At 37.2% G+C, this 26,338-nt stretch overlaps 1 protein-coding gene and 1 pseudogene across 1 annotated transcript; one reads left to right on the top strand and one right to left on the bottom strand.

Moving 5' to 3' along the window:
- Window positions 1–8,465: 8,465 nt before the first annotated feature.
- Window positions 8,466–13,247, bottom strand: LOC131643828 (putative disease resistance RPP13-like protein 2; annotated as a pseudogene).
- A 641-nt stretch (window positions 13,248–13,888) lies between these two features.
- On the top strand, window positions 13,889–16,271 carry LOC131643830 (uncharacterized). Its single transcript, XM_058914161.1, has 2 exons — window positions 13,889–15,994; window positions 16,103–16,271. Exon 1 carries the CDS (start codon window positions 14,004–14,006, stop codon window positions 15,984–15,986), a length of 1,983 nt encoding a protein of 660 aa, XP_058770144.1. The 5' UTR covers window positions 13,889–14,003; the 3' UTR covers window positions 15,987–15,994; window positions 16,103–16,271.
- The last annotated feature ends 10,067 nt before the right edge of the window (window positions 16,272–26,338 follow it).

The following is a 26,338-nucleotide window of genomic DNA, read 5'->3' as shown; positions in this document are numbered from 1 at the left end:
CACAGAATGAGCACCATCTACATTTACTTTCACAAACTCACCTGTGGGTCTCTCCCATTTAAACAACTTCTCCACTTTGTTTAACTGAATTATTTGGTGAGTACACGCAGCTGCTTGATAATCACGCATCCTGTGAACAATAGTTTCCTGCATGAAAAAAGGTCTCACAAAATGCTCATCATGAATTTGTCTACTTCTCCACTCCCAAACAGCATGGCAAGTAGTAGCCCAAAAATGGCACCAATTATCCTCCACGTGTAACACACGCACCCTCTTCTTATCACAATTAATATTGATCCACTCATGGAGATCAACACTATAAAATGTGTTTCGCAAGCTTCCAGGAATGAGAGAATTCCAAGCTTCCTTCACCACCCTACAGTCCCTCAAAGCATGGAGAATATCTTCCTTATAGTGACCACAAAGAATACAACTTGCACTCCCATACCCAAACACATGCATTCTCTCCTGTGTAAGAATTCGCTCATGCATGAGAAGCCAAATGAAATACTTTACCCTCTCTGGTACTTTCATACTCCAAATCACCCTCCAGCCAGCATTCTCTTCCGCATCCTGTTCCTCCTCAAACTCCTTATACAGATACTTTACTGACAAGGGCCCATCTTCCATAGTAGCAACATCAAAGAAATCCTCAACATTATCTTGAACCGGCGGGTGTAAAGCTTTGATTTGCTCCTTGATATCTGCGGGTAACCACTCCATCATATTCCAGTTCCATTCACCATTGGCATTAATTAAATTGCCAACAGAAATAGCTTCCATCTCAGCTGGGATATTCTCTACTTTGTCAGCAATGGATACTCCTCTACTCACCCAACAGTCTTGCCAAGCATGAATATTAATACCATTGCCAAGGTTCCACCGCCCCAAACTTATCAAAGAAGGAAAAGTTTTAGTAATAGCCTTCCACAAATTAGAATCAGAAGATTTAGCATGCATGTCTTTAATATCAACCAAACCTTTATATTTACCTTTCAACACTCTACACCATAAATCATCCTCATCATTCAACAACTTTCCTCCCAACTTCATAATACAAGCTTGGTTCATAGTATCAAGCTTCCTCAGCCCTAACCCTCCCATATCCTTACTTGTAGTGACTTGTTTCCAACTCACAACATGATGCTTCTTGTGAGTCTCAGTATCTCCCCAAATGAATTCACGCTGCATCTTTTGGATTTCTTTGACACAAGCTTTCGGAAGCGTGTTAGTCATCATAGGATAGATTGGTATAGCCTCCATAACACTTTTAGAAAGAGTAACCCTCCCTGCAAAGGACAAATGTCTGGCTTTCCAACTTGTAAGTCTCTTAGCAATTTGTTCAGATAGCTATTATTTTTAAATAATAAAAAATGGAACACATATTTAACTTCCTACCAAAATAGTTACATAAAATTGATGAAACACGTCTTAAATACATATTATAATTAAATCAACTAAATAATAAATAAATGGTAATAAAAAAATTAATTAAATTAAAAATTAGATGGAATGCGTATGCAAACTTCCCATCAAAGTAGTCGCGCATAAAATAGATTAGATTTGATTTTATTCATAACACCAAAAACCCCATAAAATGGGGAACTCAAAAATTGTATTGAATGAGAGTTTTGGAGGGCTTACATAATTTTTTCAAATATCTTTTATATTGTTATACTATTTTGAAAATTAACAATTTAGTTGGTCCAGTGGTGATTGGCGCTGGACTTGGTAGGGAGAACCACGGTTCGATTCCCCGCAACTGCGATCGGGAGGGGGATGGAACCACTTGATGCCAGAACTCGCCCCCGAACCGGACTAAACCGGTGGTATAAAACCAAAAAAAAAAATTAACAATTTAGTAATGATAATGACTCTTTTATCATTCTAAACAATATCATTTTTTCAAAAAATTTCAAATATTTTTCTATATTTTTTTTAAAATTTTGTTTTCGGAAGCCTTCCCCTCTCCTCCCCTTCAAACTCGCAAACATAGGCTAAGGATATCAGAATTTGAAAGAATTATAAGAATAAGATTATGTCCTTGAAGCAGGCTTCGATTTTTGCCATGGCCATTACAACCATGTTCCTTGGAAACACAAGATCTGGCATAATTCTATACCTCCATCAAAGTCTCTTATTCATTGGAGGATTCTCCATAATGCTATTCCTACGGGTGAAAATCTCCACAAAAGAGGCATCATATTTCCCTCTCAATGCTCTATGTTCCTTAGCCAAGAAGAAACTACTACTCATCTTTTTTTTCAATTGCAGATTTGTTTGTAATTTTTGAAATTGGTTGTCTAACATCTTCAACATCCATCTTGTTATTTTCAGCATGGATGATTGTTGGAAAGTCATTGATAAAAGATGATCTCCTCTTTGCAAGGTTGTTATCATAGCGGGTATTTAATTGGTGTTTGTTGATATTTGGCTTGCTAGAAACAAGGCAATATTTGATGGTCATGCCATTAATTGTAAGCTTTGCACAAAAAATATTGCTTGTTTGATGAGTCTGAGTGGTAGCAGGTACAACAACATTGGGGAAACTACCTTAGTTGAATTTATGTGCTCAAGAAGCTCAATATTGTTAGCGCAACATCGGGGGAGGATCGAGTGAGAAGCATTGTTATTTCGGGACTTTCTGTTTGAGCAACGCACCTTTGTGGGAGACACATAATTTCTCCACCTAAGGTGATAGGTGAGTGGGTCCAATATGTGGCACTATTTTCCCCACACTCACACTTGTATTATTCTCAACACTTCCCCTCAAGTGTGAGTCCACAATGCTCCCCCTCAAGTGGAAACTCCTCTTCCACATACACTTGTATCTGTTGACTCTCTCCAAAAACATGTATCCATTGATATTATTTGGAGTCCTCCCCTCAATGGTTGGATCAAAGGGATAGATCCATGATTCTGTTTAATAAGTGCTTTTATAGTAAAATCTTATTATGTTATTCCTCAGTTTTTATGGAAACAAAGGGATAGATCACTTAGTATTCACTTATAAATAAATAAAAGCCTAAACTGTAATAGATTGGATTCGAAGCGTGTCTTGACTTTTTCCCCTTAGTTTTATTAAAAATCAAGCGAATATGTTGTTTTTACTTTTATAAAAAATAAAACAATAGCGCGCCTTGGCATAATACATCTTTTTTTTCTAAGGTGAAAGCTTCATAAAAAAAAGCGTTATTTGTAGTAGTGAATAATCTTACTCTAAATTACTCAACAACTCAAAATTTGTCTCTAGGCTTGACAACCTTACTCAAGTAATAATATAACTCAAAATCAATCCAAAAGAGTCAAATACCTTCAACTCCAAGTCAAAACTTGTCAAAGGACTCAAAATAAATAAAAATATGACAATAAGCTCAACAAAAGGCAACGAAAAGTCACCGAAGTCACAAAGTGCTCAAAACTCGTCGAACAGGAGAACGGACAAATGACCAACCGCGCGTTGCATCGCTGCGGCCTCCGTAGCGTGAGCGCTGCCCCCCAACTGCAGCCTGGACGCTGAGTTGTACCCCCTCACTCGCGTGACCGTGTCGCGCTGCTACAACTATGTGTCACGCGCACTCCTACATCACTGACTGATTCCTCACACCCTCGTGTAGCACGCCTCCGGCGCCACACGTGCCCTCAGCTATTGCAGACCAGGCGCGGCATTGTGCCGCCACCGATTAGGCGTCGCCATGTGCCGCCTTGACTAGGCTTGGCTGGACTCCGCGCTGCACCCTGTATTCTCGAACTTATCCAATTTTCAAATTTTTCCTGTTATTTTGAATTTTTGACTTTTCATATTTCGCCCAAAAATACAAATTAGCAGTCAGAGACAAATCATACACAATCATCCAATTTTTACACTTTTGCCACAAGGCATCGTTCAACACCAAGGCCTGTTACTGCGGTAAAGCGACAAGCAAAATATTTAGAAGTATTACTTCGGGAATTATCGTGTCTACAGAGAATGGTCTGCTTAGAATTTCATTCAACAGTTTCTCTGTTTCTGAGCTCGAGTTTGAATGAACCAAAAGTAAAAAGATATAAACAGGAAAATAAATACATTCTTCGAAAAAAATAACTTGTTTGGCCTGAATATACACTACATGTCACAAATTTAAACCTATCGATCTGTTGCACTCAACCTACAATACTCGTCATTACCATCATGTATCTCTCACATTCATGTTCATGTCTGAAGCACCAACGAGACGTATCACAACCAAGGTTATCTCTAACGCAAAGTTGCGAGAACATCTGTATTCTTGCGTGGGCAATCTCTTGCGCGCAACCTAAACACGGAAGCATTAAGCTTATATACAAAGTGATTGTTAGCTCTAAATCCATATATAGAGTCTTGAAGCTAACATAAATATATCCCGAATCACAATCTATGAGGTATATCTCTACAGCAACACAAATCCCAAACATAAATGCAAAAAGATTATGGAAGATAACAATAACAATTTGTAAAGCAAGTTTTATACAACGCCATGAGCGGTAAATATACATATGTTCAAAGTAAATATACATATAACCCCAACAAAAGAGAAATACACAAAGAGGAGAAGATATAAACCAAACATCTCACGGGTTTTCAGCTCCGGTTGTTGAAAAATTCACCTCCGATCATCCAAGTGCACGAAACAATTGTTGTTTTCTAAGCTAATCTATCATAAAAATGAAATTGATGAATTTGGGACAAAAAATCCACAAAGACATAACCCTAGAAAATGTCTCAAATGAGAAAAATATACACAAAATTCTCGCAACCGCACTAAGCCAGCTCACTGGGCTTATCGGACTGCCACTTATTCCCAAAATATCGGGCTATACAAATGAGACTGCGCCTAGCGGGCTTACCGCGCTTAGCAGGCTCAGGAAACCAACTTTGCCTCTGTTATTGAAAGTGGTAGCATGCTTCAATTTGGGCTAAGCAGGAAGAATTTTCTTCCTTACTAATCCAAAACTGCGTATTCGAAGTCATGCCTTCAACACTTTATTGCTCGAGGCTCCGATATGCATAAATGCCTATAAAATGAATGATAAATGGTCAAATGGTACATAAACAAATTGAAACCACAAAGAATATGTACAAATATAACGAAAACGTGTTCATTCACGCACCAGTTGAGGAGAAAGAGTTGATAAGTGCCGCAAAACTATATACAAAAAATAACTACAATTTGGCACTTATCAAACTCTCCCCAACTTAAACTTGTTTGTCCTAAAAAATTAATTAACTCAAATAATCAAAACTAATAAACCAAAGAATCATGAATCAACAAGTTTCGAAAAACAAAAACAAATGTATGGTTTCAACACAAAAACGAACAAACAAGGTAATACTTACCACAATCCTACAACGAAAACATGTAAACAGAATGAATCATAAGTACAAAAATCATACCAAACATTCTAAAACAATACAAGATCAATCATAAATCACTCCTAGAAAAAATTTACCGAGGGATGAAAAACACAGAATGGTGAGAATTTGACACTAATCCAACAATCTTGCAAACAAAAGACTAAATTATGCATTCATCCAAAAATCATATTAAAAACACAAAAGCAAGAATATCAAGTGCTTTCAAGGTTGTAATGTGGCTTGGTTAACAAACAATGAGAACTTTCTAAAGCTAATTGAAACAAAAATTTGCCTAAACCTAAGGGAGTGATCAATTCATAAAGGCTTAAACAAAAAAATCTCAATCAAACTTCTTCTTTATTTCCAAGTTCTCACACTAATCATACTACTTATTTGCACAATTATTCCATACTTCTTTTTTTCTTTTTCAAATTTTTTCTCTTTTTTCTTTCTTTTTCACATTTTTTTCTTTTCGTTTCAACCTCATAGTAACAACCAACCAAGTAGTAAACATTTCTCTTCCCAACTTGAATTCAACCAACATCAAAGTGTGAATACTCTCTACTTTCTAAAGCAAGGTAAAAATTCAAACCAAAAATTGTGGTTGAGGGTTCAAGAAAACAATGATCAAATTCCATACAAAAGGGAGAACTAAATACTCATAGACAAACATGAAGTTCAAAAGCAACATGGAGATTGACAAAAAGCTCAAAGGGGTTAACAAATGATCACACACTCACAAGGTGAAATGACTATTTGGTTATGGTGGTTGTGCTCAAAATGAAACAAATGCCTTGATCCTTTTCATGCTTTCATAAAAATCAACATAAATAAAAGATTAAGCATAATAAAATCAAGTTAAAACAAAGATTGTGACCTCCAGCATATATGAATAATGGAAAGCTTCCTCACATTTGAGGGTAGGAACTAAAGTGATTCATCAAGAAGCAAGTAATGCATAAGAATGAATGGCATGATACTTGTACAAATGATAAGTTTCCTAAGCATGTTATTCTATAGAAAGCTATAAATGAGTACCTTAAATGGTACAACTTCAAAAACAACATCATTGTCATACATCCGCAAGTTGAAACACTCAAGCTTTGGACATCACTTCAAAAATCTTCAAGCTAACGGATCAAAACTTGAACCAAAAACAACCAACAAAAGGATTAGAAAACTAATACTATTATCTACCACTAAATAGTCGTGGTGAGAGTGAGAAAACGGAGGGCCAAGTGAAACCACTGGTACAAAATAAAGAAGCAAAAAAAATTTGAGCGCGTTGTTGTTACAGCGAAAAAATAACCAGAGTCGCCACTAATATATTTATTCCATCGTGGGAAAGGAATATCAGAAAACCTAACAAGAATAAGAACAAGGTCTTGCAACCAGAGAACGGGGTACGGTAGTCGGTTAAGCAAGGGGAAGGTATTTGCACCCCTCACGTCCATCGTACTCGACGGGATCCACCTATGTTTGTTTTTAATCAAAGGGTTTCTACTAATGTCTAAAGCCTAATGCCAAAGGGAAATGCATGAAAAAAGAGAGGAAAGAAAACACGGGGAAAAGAAGGAATATTTACAAAATTGTGCTCGTTCAAGCCCCGCGACTTGATGCCTACGTATCCCTTTCAAGAATCAGAGAGTCGTAGTTCGGCTCAATAGTTTTCATTTGTTTTGTGTTTTTTAGGTGAACAGTACTAAGTTCACATTCCACCGATACTCGACCTTTGGAGACTTATACGCCTAATTCGTGGAAAGGAAATAACATGTTCTTAAAAGAAAAGAAAAATGAATTGGTTTGTATTTTTTGATGTAAATCAACGATGAACAAGGCCCACTACTAGGCCTCGCATCACTTCTTTACTTTGCTTAACCTTTGAGTATTTATTAGGTATTTTAGGTGTTTTTTGGTTATGTGTTTTTAAGGGAAAGATTTCTGACTTGAATCATACAAAAATTATATAAGTAGTAGAGAAACAGACTAGAGTCTACACTTCACTCGTTTTTCTCCCATCAAAACAAGTAGTAGAGAAACAGACTAGGGTCTACACCCCACTCGCTTCTCTCCCACTAAGGCAAGTAGTAAAAAAACAGACTAGGGTCTACACCCTACTCGTTTCTCTTCCACTAAAAAAGTAGTAGTATGATTCGCATCGTTATTTATTAGATGTTTTAAAAGTTGAAAGAAAAAGAAGGAAGGGAAATTCTATCCTAATATTAATTCTCCCTAAATGATTATAGGGTTTTTAGAAGGGAATGATTCTAGCCTAAAGTTAGCATACAAAAAGTTTTGGTTAAAGACCTAAAAAGCTATATTTTAGTCCAATTTAATCAAGCGAAACACACAATTTAATTGACCTAAAATCACATAAGGAAACATGCAATTACGAGTCACAAATCAACCAAAAAGATCAGCAACACAATCATATGGAAATTGGTATAAAAGCATATATGAAACAACTCAAAATTAGGTGCAAAATTAACTAAAAAGATTAATATTTTTCATGAGTTTTTATGTGTAAGAATTCTAATTCAAGTCTAAAATATACTAAAACCTAAATTGTTAAGCCTAAAACTAGCATTTTTATTATTTCTTTTTATTACCAAGAAATGAAGTAAACACCTAAAATCTAATAAGAAACTAAATGGCCTCAGGGGGGTGTCAAGTCAGAAATGGTGTTATGCCAGTAGTAAAGACTCAGGGCCCAGCAAGCTGGCCCAGACAGTTTTTTATGTTTCAATCAGCAAAAGGAGGTGTGTGGGCTCTCTGGAGGTGCAGCCAGCAACAATGGCGCTAGGCCCGAAAGAAATCCATCATATTTTATTGACAATTTCAGATTTTTCTTTATTCAATTAATTTCTAATTAATATTCATTAGCAAAAATTAAAACCAGATTTTGGAAGATGAGAATTGCCCCAATTTATAAGGACATGTTCAGATCATATATTTTCGGATATGTTACAATATTGACATACGACAACTCTTTGCAAAAATATTACATACCTACATAAATCAGAAGCATCACTGCATTCATAACAGTCTAGAAAAATAACTTGCTCCAATATTAATATTTTTCACACACAATATTAGGATTACACAACACAGCCTCAAATACAAATTATACATAGAAAATAAGTCTACAAACAAGTTTAAATTACTACATACATAAACTTCAAATGAAAAATCAAACTCACTACCAGTCCACCATCCTTTATTCTTCCACAACAACATGTGAATGGTAGTTCCATTTTCACTGTAAGCAATTAGGTTGCCATTTTGTTGAATCCATGTAAGCCTTACTTCTGAACAAGCCACAGCAGATAAATTCCAGCAACTCACTGCCAAAAATATTTTGCGTAATTAAAATACAAGGTGTCAGGAAAGACAGCAAACATACAAAAAATGAGGCAATTGATTACTCACCGTGCAGTGCAGTGATGGAAATATTTTCTTTCTATTGAAAATTAGTTTGGACAAGTTGACAATTGGGTGTGATATTGTGGCCCTCGGCATTGATTTCCATAGGCATGTTTGTTAACTTCAATTCAAGCAGAGTATTGACATGCTTTAGTCCATTAGGAAGCATTTGCAGGTGAGAACACGATCTTATTTCCAGTTGTCTGAGACAAGGAAGTGCTCCTGGCTCGATTTTCCACTCCTCTAATTGTCCCAGCTTCCACAATTTCAAGACATGAAGCTGAGGAAAGCTTTTAGGTTTGCATACCATAGTTTTGCCGATGTAAGAATCTGCGTGTAAACATAGTGTCCGGAGTTTTGGAAAGGCTTCTAAAATTTGCATGGGGTCTTCCTGTAGTTTAGAATGCGATAGTGTAAGTTCAATGAGGCTCAGAGGGAATTGAGACAGAATAGATGAACTGCTTAAGATTCCCAGCAAATACATGTCAGTGAGATTCATGTTATTCTCGAAGGAGTTCAAGTGTAACATCCAAGGTTTCCCTTGTTCGTCTCTTGATTTCAGTCTCAGTGATTGAAGGTGTTCTAGTTTGGCAATCCAATCAGCGACTGCTTCGAGTTGTTTTATCATCACCTCTTCCTGTAATGACATTTGTTGGCATGTTAATCCCAATTTTGTGATATTGACCAATGTGTCTAAGCCACCTTTCACTGGAGTCTCTTCATCTACAAAGAGTCCCCACAACGTTTGGATATCGTACAGGAAATTATCTCTTAGCTGAGGTAGAAGAAATCTGATGCAGGAAAAATGATCTTTTGGTTGTGGCGGAAATCTGCTGTGGAAAGTCTCGCTCAAGAACAAGTGTCTGAGTTCCATATCCCAAATGGAGTGTGGTAGAGCGTGTATGATGTATGTTTGAGATCAAGTGTCTGTAGCTTCAACAACTTGCTTATAAATGATGGAAGTGACTCCAAGTAAGTCCATCTTAAACCAAGATACCTCAGCTGCGAAAGTCTTGCTATACTTTTAGGCAATTTGGGTTTGTAAACGCGTTCAAGATCAAGAACCCGCAGAAGTAAAAAACAATCACTCAAAATACATCCCTTCATGAAGTAGCCTATTTCTTGGCCAGGTTTACTTCCCTCCCGAGTATCAAAGGACAGAAAGGAGCGGACATCCTTGTAGTAGGTTCTTAGAGAAGCTGAACTATTCTTAGTACTGTCACCATGAATATGATTGTACCAGATATGATCGGTATTAAGATGATCTGTCACCCAGCGTATGATGGATTTTTTTGAGTCTGCAATGGAATCTGTGGAAGTACTTTGGGATTTAAGAAATATGGAGTCGTTAGCTTTTGTCCACCAGAGTTGTCGTAGACCATAGGGAAGACGGCATGTTTTGACTTTGCCACTGTGCTTTCTCTTGGCAATTTGAATGAGGTTTTGATCTATCAGCTTGGTCAAGTACTGTTCTGCTACTTTCTCCGGGGGCTCTTGGTCTTCTCCATGATGCACCCGTTCCTCTGCAACCCACAAAACAACTAGTCTTCTAACAGGAATCCCAAATTCAGCAGGGAATAGGCCAAAGTAAGATAGGCATCCCCTTAGATATAGAGGTAAGTCTGCATCAATTGTTTTAAGCAGATCAGACCAAATATATATTTGATCTTGATTGAGCACGCTTGACCACTCCTCATAAGTTACATCTTTCTGTGAGAGCAATTTACTCATTTTCAATATTTGTGATGGCAGGCCCCCGCATTTTATCACAATTTCTCTTCCAACCATCACGAGTTCTTCTTCGGGAATATTGTCCACCTTCAAATGTCTCCTAAAGAGCACCCAACTACTTTCATCATCTAATAACTGTAATGGGTGAACAAAGGTATTAGTATCAGCAGCCTGTAGAGCTGCATTTGCCTTGCGAGTAGTAAGAAGAAGTCTGCAGCCAGTTGACATATCGGGTATGGCCTCTTTCAAGGTCTCCAACAAGTACAGTTGGGAACTTTCTTCTATGCCATCAACAACTATAAGATACTTTTTACAACTCAAAGTTTGGAGAATGTCGTGATTACAGGTGGGCGAGGAGTCTAGCGTAATTTGTTTGGCGGCTTCCTTGGCAATTTCTTCTAGAAGCCGCTGAGCATCACAACTTGAAGACACCCATACTTGACACTCAAACTGATCAACAACAGCCTTGTCTTCAAATGCCAATTTGGCTAGTGTTGTCTTGCCTGTGCCTTCAATTCCAACAATCCATGTAATGCAGCGCCGTTTCTCATCTGACAGTAATTGAGCCATCAAAACATTTATGTCATCATCAAATCCAACGACGCTGGATTCCGTAGCAACAAGAGACAGTTGAGTCGCTCCACGTAATATTTGAACTGTGGATGACAACGACTTGGCATGGGTCTGAAATTGAACCAAACCATATGCTCTTCTTCTTCTGGAAGCATCTTGTATTTTGTTTCTAATCTCATGTATCTTGTTACTAATAATGCGACGGGTCCACCACTTGCAAATGTAGATGAGAATTGGCTTATGCTCCAATTTAGTATCAAACTCAAGAATGACAGATTTGATTTCATAGGCAATTCCCTCCATTTGATCCACCCAGATTCTGAATCTTGTATCTAGATCTTCCATGTCTCGTACATCCTGAGACAGCACATCCATCAATTCCATTTCCCTTCGGAGGGACTGGATTTTCTCTTTGAGCACAGGCGAAAAAAAGGAAGCAGAGGCGGCTGGTGCAACTGGATGTTCTATGGTACCCGTATCGTCAGAGTGATCATTGCTATCGTGTTGTTCAACTTCAACAATCTGAATCTCTTCTTCCATGCTTGAGCCCAAAGGTAGGAGTTCTTGTCGTGTTCCTTGTTGAATAATATTTGCAATGCCATATATGATTTTCCTGTTTGAGATATAAACAATCTCTTTCAACAAGCCGTTGATGTCCTTGGCATACCTAATTCTGGCGGCCAATCCCTTTCCAGTAGCTGTAGGACATACATGAATAAGGGACTGACCATATTGAGCCACAGCTTTCAGTTGACACAACCATACTTTCTGTCTTTCATTCATGCCTTCCAAACTACTTTCGGTATCCCGCAAAAACACAAGCATTAGATCTATATCTCTTTGGATACACTCCAAGTTTTTCTTCAAAGACCTCAGCAAACACATAATCCATGCAATAATTTCATAAGGCAAAAATTTGAGAAAGAGTACTATCGGGATAGGGAGATACATCGACAGGGCAGCCATTGTTGCATAAGTTAAGCAATAAGACAAGCTTAGCACTATTTTTTCTTTCTCCTTCCATTTCTTCTGACTGGACATGGATCTACACTTTGTTCTTGCTTGTTTTGCAGCATTTTCGACAAGCCCGCCCAATATTAGTAGTAATACTAGTAACAAATCAAACGCTATCGAGTCTTTAGCGAATAAAAAATTCTCCAAAACCATATAATAAACTAATAATGGGATTGTTACAATTATCAACATCTCTAGCGGAAAGTCTGGAACATGTTTTGATTTTCTTCGTGTTGTACTTTGTTTGAATCTCCCTCCAGTGCCTTTCCCCTCAACTTCGTAAGTAGAACTCCTGTGAAGTGCATCTCCAATTTGAGTCCTAACATGCTTCATCCGCTTCTTAAATACATATTTGGAACCATATTTACAAAGGACCAAATTCCAGAGACTCCACTTACCCATTTTTAACATTCTTTCTTCACTTGCAATGAAATTTTCGGCAACAGCTACTGTGTAATTAGAAACGGCCTTCACCTCTTCTAGCCATACATTTTCTCTTTCACTAGTTGAACAACTCAAATTAGACACAATGTTTTGAAGTTTGCGGAGACCATCTTTTACTTGTTCCACCATCTTGATCACGTCAGCACTGGTAGTTACATATTGAGGATTCAGAATGTGATCAAGCTTCTCCACAGTTGGAGCTACTACTGCCTCTCCTGGATTTTCAACAGAGATGCTGAAGACACGAGTGTTTGAGTAATTAATTATTTTCTTAGAGATGTCTGTCATCCTCTTGCGGATCTGCACCAGCTCTATTCCAACATCGTATTTGTCGTTCCAATACAGAACTCCCCACCTCTTCCTCTTCACTGATTTTATCACGAACTTTTCTATCATATTCTTTGCATCAAGAGCAGTTTCCTTTAACTTATCTGCCAAGTCATTCAACTGTTGTGCATTTTGGCTGTATGTGATTTGTTCAACCTGTTCTAACAATCCTTGCATTGACCTTAGCTCTCTTTCAATCCATTCTACATGCCTTACTGGCCCACTGCCCAACGCTGCATACTCTTCAATCAGGAGTTTAGATAGCTGGTTTGTAATGACTTCAATTCCAAACACCGCCATACTCAGCTTACTTATCGGACTGAGCTTTTTTCAAATGAATAAGGTAAGGAACTACTCTAGTTCTTTGTTTCTTTTGGCTTTGTTGGAAGGATATATTTTGGACTTTGGGTGGGAAAACGACCAAATAAATCATTACAATGAACAAAATGTAAATCAGTCAATAAAGAAGGAATAACAAAATGTAAAGATAATTTGACCAAAAGCACGATCCCACTAATTGTTAAAGAAAGTCACGTAGCTTTAATGCCATATGGAACTTACCTTCCCACTTTCTGCCCTATTACATGAAAATATCAAAAGGTTGAAGCCATTTTTCAACAAACTTTCCATCCTGTGTACTTTCCATACATTGGATGGGTCACTCAATTGAGTGACCTTGACTAACTTTGGGTAACTTTAGGTTATTTTGTGAAAGAAAAAAATGCCACTTTAATTCAATAGCTCAATTTAATAATTCATCTTGTTAATTTACTTTAAGTGAAGTAACAAATAACAAGTTATAGCATTAACCTTGAAACAGAAATGCAATGAAATAGAAATACAAAACATGATGATACTAGCTGGTAAGACTAAATATGTGTTTCAGTAATCAAAAATAGTAATAATCCTCCTTTCTTTTCTATGCAAATTCGATAACGACTGCATTTGTTTTTGTATTTCAGTTTTCTCCATTTTGACACACTTAATAGAAATAAAGCCAAATGTATGGAATGTTTTGGTACTTCGGATTCTGGTACTAGTTAGTCTCTTCTTACAAGTACTGCTAATTCTTTTTGGCAACAGAAGGAAGTATGTAGCTGATAAACGGCTACACTTGATGACCTGGCTTACCTATTTGTCAGCGGATTGGATTGCTAATTTCGCGCTGGGAATGCTTTCCCAAGACAGTAAAATTCTTGAAATAGACCCAAACTTCATAATCATGGCCATATGGGCACCATTTCTTCTTGTGCATCTTGGTGGTCCAGACACAATCACTGCCTACTCTCTTGAGGACAATGAGCTTTGGCCACGACATATGCTTGGGCTACTCTACCAACTTGCATTTGCAGTTTATGTCGTTTACCGATCATGGAACGGAAGCCCACTTAATTATGTCGCTGTTCTAATTATTGTGGCTGGAATAATCAAATATGGTGAAAGGAGTTGGTCTCTGTGGTCCGGAAGTAGCATAGGATTCAGAGAATCAATTCTCCCTCTTCCAGATCCAGGACCAAATTATGCTAAATTCATGGATGATTACACTGCTAAAAAAGATGAAGGATATCATGTTACCTTAGATGAAATCAATGAAACTACTACTCCCTCAGTATTTGATCATAATTCTCAAGAGGAAACAAGAATACCAAATCCAAATATTCCAGATGCTCGAGCTTTACATGATGGATTCAAATTCTACAAAATTCCCGAGTGCCTGTTTGCGGATCTCATCCTTAGCTTTCAAGACCACAAAAGCAGCCAAATTTTCTTTCAGAACATAGATGGGAAACATGCTTTTCAGGTGATTGCAGTTGAGCTAGGATTGATGTATGACATGCATTATACAAAGGCGGTAATAACATACTCCAAATGTGGCATCTTCCTCAAATCTGTGAGCTTTTTCTGTACACTCTCTGCAATGATTAGCTTTTCTTGCCTGAAAGATAAAAACTCACATCATCTGCATATGAAAGGCTCCAAACCTACAAATTATAAGTACATAAATTATGACCATATTATCACCTTTTTGCTTTTTACTGGGGCTATTTTTTTGGAAATATACGCGGTCATTGTTTTACTTTCTTCAAGCCGGGCAATGTTTTGGTTCAGCAATCATAATAATAGGAGCGCTAATCTTCTCCACAAAACAATCTCATGGTTTCAAAGTTTTCTTAAACTCTCACACACTGCCACATGGTCTAATCTTATGCCACAATTCAATCTTATTAGATTTTGCTTAAAAGATGAGCCCGTCAAATGTATCAATCTCCAGAAATTCCTTTGCATCTATAAATTCTTCGAGAAGTCTTACTATCGAAAAACACAAGAAGTCCGTCCTGAATTGAAAAAACTCATTTTTGACCAACTTATGGAAAAGTCACGTGAAGCAACCGATATTAGAGCATGTAAAAAATTATGTGCTCAAAAGGGTGATCGGGTTCTAGACAAATGGAATTGTCATGTTCATGTCATTAACCAGAGCATTAGAGAGGTAGAGTTTGACCAGAGCATTCTGCTTTGGCATATTGCTACAAATCTTTGTTATTATTCAGATGGTGAGCCTCAAACCTTAAATCGCGTTGCTCTTCAAAGTCGGGAGAAAAGCCAAATGTTGTCTGAGTATATGTTATATCTTCTTGTTATATGTCCTTCTTTGTTGCCGAATGGAATAGGACAGATCAGATTTGAAGACACGTGTGCAGAGATGGATGAACTTTTGAAAGAGAGAAAATATGTAAAAGAAAGAAGTGAAGTTTGCAAGATGATACTTCGAGTGAATACAGATATTCCACCATCAGAGGTTAAAGGTGATAGAAGCAAATCTGTGCTGTTTGATGCATGTAGGCTTGCCAAATCACTACAGTCTTTAGAAACGGAGAAGAACTGGCCCAAAGAAAGGAAATGGGAAATGATAAGTCATGTTTGGGTGGAGATGCTGTGTCATGCAGCAAGCCAATGCAGAGGGTTTCATCATGCTAAGCAGCTTAGCCAGGGTGGTGAGTTACTTACCCATGTGTGGCTTTTGATGGCTCATTTAGGCATAACAGAGCAATTTCAGATTTCTAAAGGTCATGTAAGGGTCAAATTGAAGCTCTCATAATATGTTTGGTAAGTGAGTAGTTAAGATTAAGAGTTTTTGTAACTTCCATTATTATTGTGCTCTTTCCATTTCTTGCACTTTTTCTCTAACATCTAACTATAACATGTTTTTTACAGGGTTGCAAATGACAGATCATAGAGTGTGCTCAACTAATGTAATGATGTAATATTGAGATTTGGTTAGTATTTTGTTCCATATGTACAACATGGTTATGTATGATACCTTATTATAGCTTAATATGTCTTTAATGAACTGATTGATTTAAGCTCTGGATCATGAACGAATGATTGCCTCATTCCCTCCGTAGCACCGACACCTATAAAAAAAAATACTAATATCTGTTTGTGTAATGTCGATGTCCGAAACCTGGACTGGCACTTGTGATTTTTTCAAATTATTAATGGTGTCGACATGTTAGTGTGTTAGTTTCGTGTTTCCTATATCAGTGTCTCCACTTTCACCAACCATATCTACAATTGACTCCCCCTTCCTTTTGACTACCAGTACATCAGTTAGAAACAGTTAGAATAAACTAAGTAACAAGCTAACCAACAATTGAAAATGGCATTACTCTTCCATATTAATTAGAAAATAAACTAGAAACATAGATATATTTGTGAATTTAAAATGCGGTTAAAAAACATTGAAATAATACATACCAGAACCACCAGAACCACCTGACTCATTTGTGACTCATTTGCAGTGCCGTATTTGTAGGCGTGCAAGACGGACTACTGCACAAACTCTCAAATTTTTCAGGATTAAACTATAAGTAAATAAGGCCTCATAAATTATTTGTTAGGTTAAATCTTGATTAAATAGTACCTCTATTTACTATTGATTAAATAGTAAACTATAGCTAACCTACACAGAACCTTCAAAAACTAACCTACACAGAACCTTCAAAAACTTGAGACCACTCTGTTCATTTGCATGCCATTTTTGAACTCCTGAAGTGGTTGCTAGGGTTGTATGTGTAATGATTCCTCTTTGTTCCTCCTAGCAAGGAAAATTGGGAGTTGTATTCCTCTCCTGCAACAAAAATAAGAGAGGAGACAGAAAATGGAAAGATAAAAAATGTAATTAGGAGAGAATGTATTATGTATTTTCTTGTGTTACTTATATAAATAAATAAGTAATAAGAAATATATGAAGTTGGGAAGAAAAACCAAATAACTACATTTCATTACAAAACTCATTTCAATCTATCAAGCATGTGTAGTTATGTAATATATTTTTCTTCTTTATTTTGTTTTCATGTTGCCTTCAGCATTTTGTGTCTCGGTTTATATCAAAAAAAATCCTTCCAGAACATATTTTCCAAATTACATACCTGATACATAGGTTCTTCCGAAAGGCAAATTATGCAAATTGTGTGATTTATTGGGGTTTTTTTTTCTTTTTTTCTTTTTTTCTGGTTTTGTTTTAGAAAATTTCTCAACCAACTCCATGGATTTCTCACACCACAGAAATTTCCATTTTTGCTCCAGTTGCCGTAGATGGATCTCCAGAAACACCTCATATTTTTAAAAAATTTGATTTCTTCCGTAGATGTATCTACGGAAGCGTACAAAATCAAAGAAATCATATTTAAACACACCTTTTTTTCAATTTAAAAATACTTCCGTAGATGCATCTACGGAAGGTGGTGAAAACAGAATGTTCCGTAGATGCATCTACGGAAAAGTATGCTATTTTTTTAATTCATTTCATTTTCATTTAAAAACTCCATTTTTTAAACACACATTTTTTAATTCAGAATTACATATAAAGACAATAATAAGTAGACCAATAAAAATACAATATATAAATAATGCCGGTCAAATACATAATCCAAATATATAGTCGAGTACATCATCAAATGCATAAACAAATCAAATATAAATACATCATCCAAAAAAACTTCTGAGTATGCTGGGTAGCATCCTGCGTACCATTCTGCCCATGTCCTCCATTTTTGTCTCCGCCTTCGAGTCCACCAAGGGCTCTGCTGGCTCTACCCCTGGCATTAAGTGTCCCACAGGTCCTGCCGCGATGTCGACGGTACAGAAATGCACTCTCTGTCAGCCTTATCATATCGTCCAGCACACGCCTATGAGCAGTCCCCTTAGGGATTAAACCCTCTGTAATGACTCCGAGGCCCCTGTCAGCTATTTGACGACACAGAGGAAGAAGATCCTGAGTATGGTCCAACTGAGCCTGATGCGCACGGAGAATCTCCTCGTGGGCAAGTATGGGCGGACCTCCCTCGGCAGCTGGAAGCATGTAGGAGTGTGAGACTCTGTAGTACCAGGAGATGTATCCCTCGGCATAGCTCCAGTCATGCTCTAATGGCGTCATCCGTGCCTCCTCAGAGACCATGTGATGCTCCCAGTCTGCAATGACCTCCTCTAACTGCATACGGGTCATGGCAATAGGAGTTGAGACAGTAGAATCGCGAGGTATCATCTGCTCATATCCAAACTGCCGCATGACGCGCTCCGGAAGATAGCGTACAACAATGGTCGAGCTGGCGGCCAACCATCCGGAATACATAGCTATCTCGCCAAACGGAACCGTCTCCCAGTGCTCAGCATAGCAGTCATACCTGATGTCCTCGGCGGCCATGCGGTCAAGACCGCACCTGTATGGATCTGGCACCTGGTTCCCTCTGCGGGGGGTGAAACGACTGGCACGCGGTATGACCTCTGTGTAGGTGGGCACCTCTTCCCAACCAATAATGTCTGGGAAGTGTTGTAGTATCCAAGCCTGAAACAACAAAACACCGTTATTTTAAAATACTAAAAAAATATAAAAAAAGTATAAGAGTATAAGATTGTTACCACTAAAAGTGTACAGCTTCCTGCCACCGTCCTTGCCTTCCACAAGCATCGCTCTCCCAGTCTATAGTAACTGTACGCCAGTACAGCCGCTCCCCAGTTGTACTCATGGATACATGCTATATCCGATAAGTACGTAAGGTATAAGACGTCTGTGTACGACGAGCTGGTGTCCACAAAGAGCTGGGTGCCTATCAAATATAAGAAGTAGCACCTCAGCGCCCGCTCTTTATGTGAGGGTGGTGGAAACTCTGACGTAGGAGTACCCCCAGGATCATCCCGAGGTCTCCGTGATGGAGTAGTAGACGTAGATGGAGTGGACCTGGCTGATGCAGGTGAACGAATGGGCCTGGCTGGACCGGGTGATGAAGTGGGTCTGGCTGGTGCAGGTAAAGGAATGGGCCCGACTGAAGCGGGTGTGTCGGATGTATAAGGTGGGTGAGGTACAACCGCAGTTCCATCGGTCACCTGAGATACTGTACGCAACGTCCATTCTCGCCGAACGGATGCGTGTTGTGCTGTCCTACCATGGATGTCTCTGTCCGGACCATGAGTCATGATGTCTGCATTATGATACAAAAATGATCGAGTTAGAAACTACGTATTTATAAATAAACAGAAAAATAAAAACAGAAAAATACTCTTCCGTAGATGCATATACGGAAGCACCATGTTTTCAGAAACCCTGGGTGCTTCCGTAGATGGATCTGCGGAAGTACCTTTGTTTCAAAAACATTGTCTATAAACACTATTTCTAAACCTATCCAATCAATTATACACCTAAATATTGAATTCTAATTCGATTTCACAAGTACTCTAAAATAACTCGAAATATCGAAAACTTACCGAATAAATAGATATTTGAAGTTGATGGAATGCGTTGGAAGTTGATGTTGACAATATCGGTCGAACTCGAGTGAAAGAAATGCACTGTAGGAGATGTTTGTTTTTTGGGGTTGAGAGAGAGTTTGTGTTTGAAGAAGAGAAAACTAAAGAATGGGGAGGGGAAAGGTCTGGCGCGAAGTATAACATCAAACTCTTCCGTAGATGGATCCACGGAATGCTTCCGTAGGTGCATCTACGGAACAAAGTAAACTTAACAAAAAAATGGTGCTTCCGAATATCCATCTACGGAAGCACGAGGGCAAATTTGTCAATTCAGTGGTGCGGCTAGATGCTATGGGGTGGGGTGAGAAATTTTCTTATTTTAAGTTAAACTATATATTTTCATTTAGTTCATTTTAGTTTCATAATTAAAAATAGGGTTAGTTACAGTTTTGGTCCCCCTATTTTTTCTAATTCATGAAATCGGTCGCCCTATTTTAAATTTAAACAGTTTTGGTCCCTCTATTTTAGATTTAAACAGTTTTGGTCCCCCTTTCATAATTTTGTACTTAAAATTGACGGTATTTTCAATTTTTTAATGATAAATTACTTATAAAACATGACAAATAATCGTATATAAACCTATTATTAAACTTTGTAGATAAAAATATAACTTAAAAAAATAAAAAATCTCATTGTTTTACTTTGAAAAAACATGAAAGGGGGACTAAAACTGTTTAAATTTAAAATAAGGGGACCAAAACTGTTTGAATTTAAAATAGTGGGACTAATTTTGTGAATCTGATAAAATAGGAGGACCAAAACTGTAATTTAGCCTTAAAAATATTATTTATCTCTCAATCATTCAACTTTTATTTCTATGATCAATGTAGCGATGAAAAAATTACTCATTAAAAGAGATTTTGAGTTTTTAATATTTTTTTCTCTACTTCGTTAAACTCATAACAAGAAAATCCAAAACACAGACCCATATAAAATCTAGAACACCGAACACGTCATGTTGATGTTGTTGGAACGAATTAACAATATTATTATTGTTGCTTTCGATTGAAGAAAGTGTTCAAGGTTGTTGAGTTAATGTATCTTTTGCCACAATTAAGAGATTTTTATAGTGAGCTTATTTTACTTCAATCTTACATAGATATTATCAAACTCTTTTTTGGCCATAGAACGTGTCAACTTAATTGTTGTGCTATTTATACGTGCAAGTATACACAATCCAATGGTAGCACTAGCAAGTGTTTTAAAAGTAAGAGTATCGATTCCACAGAGGTTGATATTAATTTAGTTGATTTCTAATTCAAAACTTGTGAAGAGTTGTGAGCAGAGATTAATAATAATAATAATAATATAGTTGTCATAGGTCCAGATTCAAGATTAATGAGTAAAAGTTGGAAGTTTTAACAAATATAAAAGCATGTTGAGTTAAATTCCATTTAATGAATTTCACTAACGTGTTTCTATAATGAGTTCTTCGTGATAGTTGGAGTAGTGTGAGACCAATTGGTGTATACTTACAATGTCAAAGTAGATGTGTAACACCCTAACCCCAAAAAATCTTATTTAAATAAAATCACGTAAAACAAGTATTCATTCAACAAGAGTGTCACACGTCTCTCTCGTGAAACCTCTTTCTCAAAACTTTTTGAAATAAAACAGCAGAAAAATTCAAAATATGTTTAACTAAATGATTCATAAAAATCATACCTCAAAATCAAACATCATGAATTAAATTCAACAACTCTAAAAAAAAAAGTAAAGCAGGAATACAAACAAAACAAAAGTATCCCGTCCAAATGTTACATATCAGAGCGATACCACAAAAAACTAAACTCAAAATGACAAACATAGATAAGTAGGCATCTACGCTCATCCTTCGAACAAGCAACATCTAATACTCCTCTACCTGAATATCTGCGTCATCATCACAACGAGCAACACATCAAAATAAAATGGGGGTGAGAAATATGTTCATAATGTTAACGGTGTATGCAAATAGTCAGGATAGCTTAACAATATTCACAATCTCATAAAATAATTCACAACAATTAAATAAGGGTTTAATATACTTCACCCCCTGCCAATATAGCGAGATTCAATTTGCCCCCCGTGAATGATTATTTTTACCAAACGCCCCTTATAAAACCCAAAACATGGATTTACCACTCCTTGTTACCACACTAGCTGACTGGGCAATACAGCATTGGACACGGTGGCACTTTTTTATGGCTGAGTTGGTCATGGTTGAAATGAAATGCGTGAGTATGGTATGTTTACCCCCCCAAAACCTACATTTCCAGATTAGGGTTTTTGTCAAATTTAGAAACGTGAAGTAGAAGACGGAAGACGATGGCTGAAGACGGCGGCGCAACGGTGGAATCGGCTGAGGTAAGTGCTCATTTCTTGTTCTTCACCGGTACTGCATGTTTTATTTTGTCTTATATTACGTTTTGTATGCAGTTGAATGTAAGGTTTGATTATTTGTTTCACCATGGAGGAGAATTCATGAAGCCTCACGATGGTGAGATGATTTACAGAGGCGGGGTTACGACGCTTATTACCGGTGTACACATTGAAAGCTCGACTCAGAGTCACATTCAAAAGGTAGTAAGTGGGTGGGGATATGGAGCTGGGTCGTTTAGGTTATGGACGAAAATTCCTGAAATAGATCCTAATTATTTCCAGATTAAGAGTGATTCTGATGCTTATGATTTAGCTGCGTTTGCTTGTTCCATGAGAGTAGATGGGAAATTGTTTGTTGAACACGATGCAGCTATACACAGTAGTAAACCTAGGTGTGTGAATGAAAGTGTAGAGTTAGAGGTAAGTGATGAAGAGATCGTAGAAGGGATGAATGACAGTGAGGATGAGAGGGCCACAACTCTTGATGATAGTTTTGGAGTGGTTGATGTTACTTTACCATTTAGTGAGGGCCCTCTTGTAGCTGGTTTATTGACTTATCCTAGTAAGAGTAAAGGTGAGAGTGAAAATAAAGGTGAGGATGATGAATATATTAGTGAGGATTTACTAAGTTCTGATCCTGAAGCCTCAGAGGAAGAAAAAGAGCCTAGGTTTGACAAGTTTAATAAGGAGGAGCTTAATAAGGATTACAAATTTAAATGGGGTATGGAGTTCAATACCTTAGATGATTTTAGAGAGGCCATCCGTGAGTGGACAGTGTCATACCCCAAAATTTGCCCTGATGTTTCTAATCCTAATTGACTCTTGTTTCACATTCATATGCATTCTCGAATTAGTCATAATCATGCATTTCACAAGCTCCTAAGACATGTGATCAAGATTTTTTTTTATGCAGAGGTAATTCATTTGGCTACTACACTCAATTTGAGATGCAATGTGAATGTCATACATCTCGTATATTTGCAAATGCAATCTTAAGTCGAATGAATGCAACGGCCTAGCGGATAGCATGGTGAGGGCGAGGATTTAAATATGTAGAAAGATCTAATTCGAACCCTAACACCTCTATTATTTTGACACTTTTGCTTTTAGTCTTATTATTATTATCATTATTATTAGTCTTTTAGATTTAAGATTTATAGTTTAATTTTAATATTTTTGTTTTAGTTTTGAATTTTGTTTCTTAAAGATTTTTAGTTTTTTTCTAGAAAATTTCAAGTCTCATTATTATTACTATTATTTAAAATATTAATAAAAAAAAAAGAAGAAAAAATATATTCAAAACCTTTTTGTTTTAAGTGTCACACTTTTAGTAGTAAAGTTTTTATTATTATAGAATTTCAGGTCCTTTTATTCTAGGTAGAGTTTATTATTAATTCAAAAACTGCAACAAGAGATGTTCCTGAAAATATCAGATTCAGAGTAAAACAAAAAAGATATCCAAGATTCAAATCGGAAAGAAATCTTCAATTGCAAAATCAAGTTCTCCAAACTGCAAGAAAATATTCAATTACACATCAAATCTTCCCTTTCCCAAACTTTCAGATGAATTGTGAATCAAGGATTTCGCTGCAAAAAACATCCAAATACAAAGCAGTTATAATTTCAATTTCAATCTAATAAAATCATTCCAAAAGTGGAGATCTTCAATCATCCTGAGATCATTCAAGACCTAGAATAGGATTATAAAAGGACAGGAAGCCACGGTTCGAAGGGAAGAAATTCGGGGAACGAAAAAATCACAAAAAAAAGGTATCAAAACCTCTGCTCAAAGTTCCAGAAAAATTCTTCCTGAAACCTGTAACGACGTCCGGCTCTGATCATCATCCAAACATCACCTGCAAAAGTTCAGACAACACAAAAATAAAACAAAGCTCAAGGCTCCATCGGTTCACCTCAGCTTCAGAATACCATCGCAGCCTTCACATAATCCAGTTGAGAAACGATACAACATCACCGACACGACGTTCAGTGTAACAACGCGTCACAGATCCAACTCGCGTCACCTGCGACCTCACGGATCGACGCACCAATTCGTCAACGTCATAGCTTCATCAACGAACAACGGCAACAACAATTTCAGATCTTCGACAACAGGCTCTTCGCAATACATTTGGGACGACAATAAACTCAATTCGCTAAAACACAAATTCCAGAAAACCAGAAGAAGAGGATCAACGAGCAATCAGTTCAATTTGTACCTGGATCCGGAAGTTCCTCTTCGCCGGTAATAGTCTTCACTCTTTCGGAAAATTGTTTGTTGATTGTTATATATTCATGCTTGTACCGTTGAAATTTGCCATGGTTGAACAAAGCTGTTTATATTGTTTCTGTATGTTATGTGTTACCGTTGCCATGTTTGGGTACCGTTGATCCCCTTGTTGTCGTTGTTGTAATCATTGAGAGAGATTTTGGAGTGAGCACCAAGAGTGAAACTGAAACTATGCGATTTGTTGAGACCGGGAGATTAGAACACAGGTTGAGAGGGGTTCCATATTATGGCGAGATTGAGTTGAGAGAGATGGAGAAATTAAGAACAGAGGGATTGAATTCAGAGAAGAGGAAGATTCAAGAATGTGTGAGAGGACCGAGTTGATCAATTAGGTCATTTTGTTTAATTTGTGAGAATTGCTTCGGGCCTCATTTGATTAAGCCCAGTTCGGTTCACTTGTTACATCCCATACCAATCAATTTCCCCTCTCCCTTTTGGCTGAATGTAGTTTGGATTTTGGGCCAACACATAACCCAGCGCTTCATGCATGCCTCAGGCCCGATACCCTATGTTATGCACCCTCAGCCAAGCCACGTTGAATCAAAACCTTTAATTACTATATAATTTTAATTATTTATCTAATCAACCTTTTAATATTTATTCATAAATCTATTTTTTTTATTATTATTAAATTAGAATATGATAAATATTAAAATTTAATTTATTATTCGTTTTGACTAAATCTATTAGTCGCGATGACTAAAAATACATTTTATTTTGCTAAATGGTTGTAACCATATTATTGGTTATGATGATTAGCATTTCGTATCAATTCGTTATCATTTGTAATCGAATCTATCAATTATGAGAGGTAACGATAAATTAATAAGTCAATATTTAAAATACACACAAATTTGCTAAAAGTGATAATCGAATCAATCGATTAGAATTGCCAGCAATTTTCTACTAATCTATTAATTATGGTGATCAAACCTATTGATCATTGCGATTAATAGTACAAATTAAATCAGGGTTGTACGCCCAAATCCTAAAACACTTCCCAAATCTAAAACATTCAAAAACACTTCGAATCAAACTACGGATTTTTATCCTTATCCAAAACTACGATAGGCCACTCAAAAAGCCTCCGAAACCATACCAAATCAAATTTCAACTCTAAGGGCGTACAACCCTTCCCCGAACTACGTAGACTCTGATCCTCCATAAGGAGGTACGTAGGCACTTGGCAACAAGGCGAGTCCCCTTCCTCCAAATCTTAATCATGTCTTTAACCCTATTAACTATCTGTCACCCTTCTTTATGTTTTTGCCATAACCCTTATCTTTGCAATGTTAACCTTTAGGAAAGGGTTGAGGGTGCCTAACACCTTCCCTCGACCCGAATATAGTATCTTACCCTGATCTCTATACTGCGTAAGGTTTCCTATTCGCCCTTCAGAATAGGTGGCGGCTCTCTAAGTCATAATTTTTAGGCAGGTTGCTACAGCTGGCGACTCTGCTGGGGATAACTATAATGGTGAATACTATGCTCCTATAGGTTTTGGCAGGGTAGGTTTGGCAAGTTTTTTTTAGGGTTTGGCAAACTTGCCATTTTTAGGGTTTGGGGGAGGTTCATCTTTTAATAAATATTAAATTATTTTTTAAATCATTTGTTTATTTTATTTGTTTTTGTTTTCCTGGAATGTTCATTTGCCTGCCTTAAAATGTTTGATTATATATTATATGCATTGCTGGTATTTTCTATGTTGTGTTAAACCCTAAGTGTGGGAGTTAACTTTGAGATCAATAGGGGAGTATGAATCGCCTACGAGTCTCATTGATAACTCCACTCGGAGTGGGTTGAGTATTCGGAAATGTCCAAAACGAGGCTTGACTTTGTTGAGGGCAGGACTGGATACTTGGCTGATCTCTCCGAGAACCTACCCCAAAAATTCGAACCTCATGGATAAAATGAGTTATTCTAAAACCCAAAGAGACAAAAAGTCTCGGAGGCTACGAACGACCCCATGAGACCTTCTAGAACCCCCTATAAAA

The sequence above is a fragment of the Vicia villosa genome, linkage group LG1 (assembly GCF_029867415.1).
Source record: "Vicia villosa cultivar HV-30 ecotype Madison, WI linkage group LG1, Vvil1.0, whole genome shotgun sequence".
Lineage (NCBI taxonomy): Eukaryota > Viridiplantae > Streptophyta > Magnoliopsida > Fabales > Fabaceae > Vicia > Vicia villosa.
The sequence above is the reverse complement of the archived record's forward strand: the minus strand, read 5'-3'. Positions and strand labels throughout refer to the sequence as shown.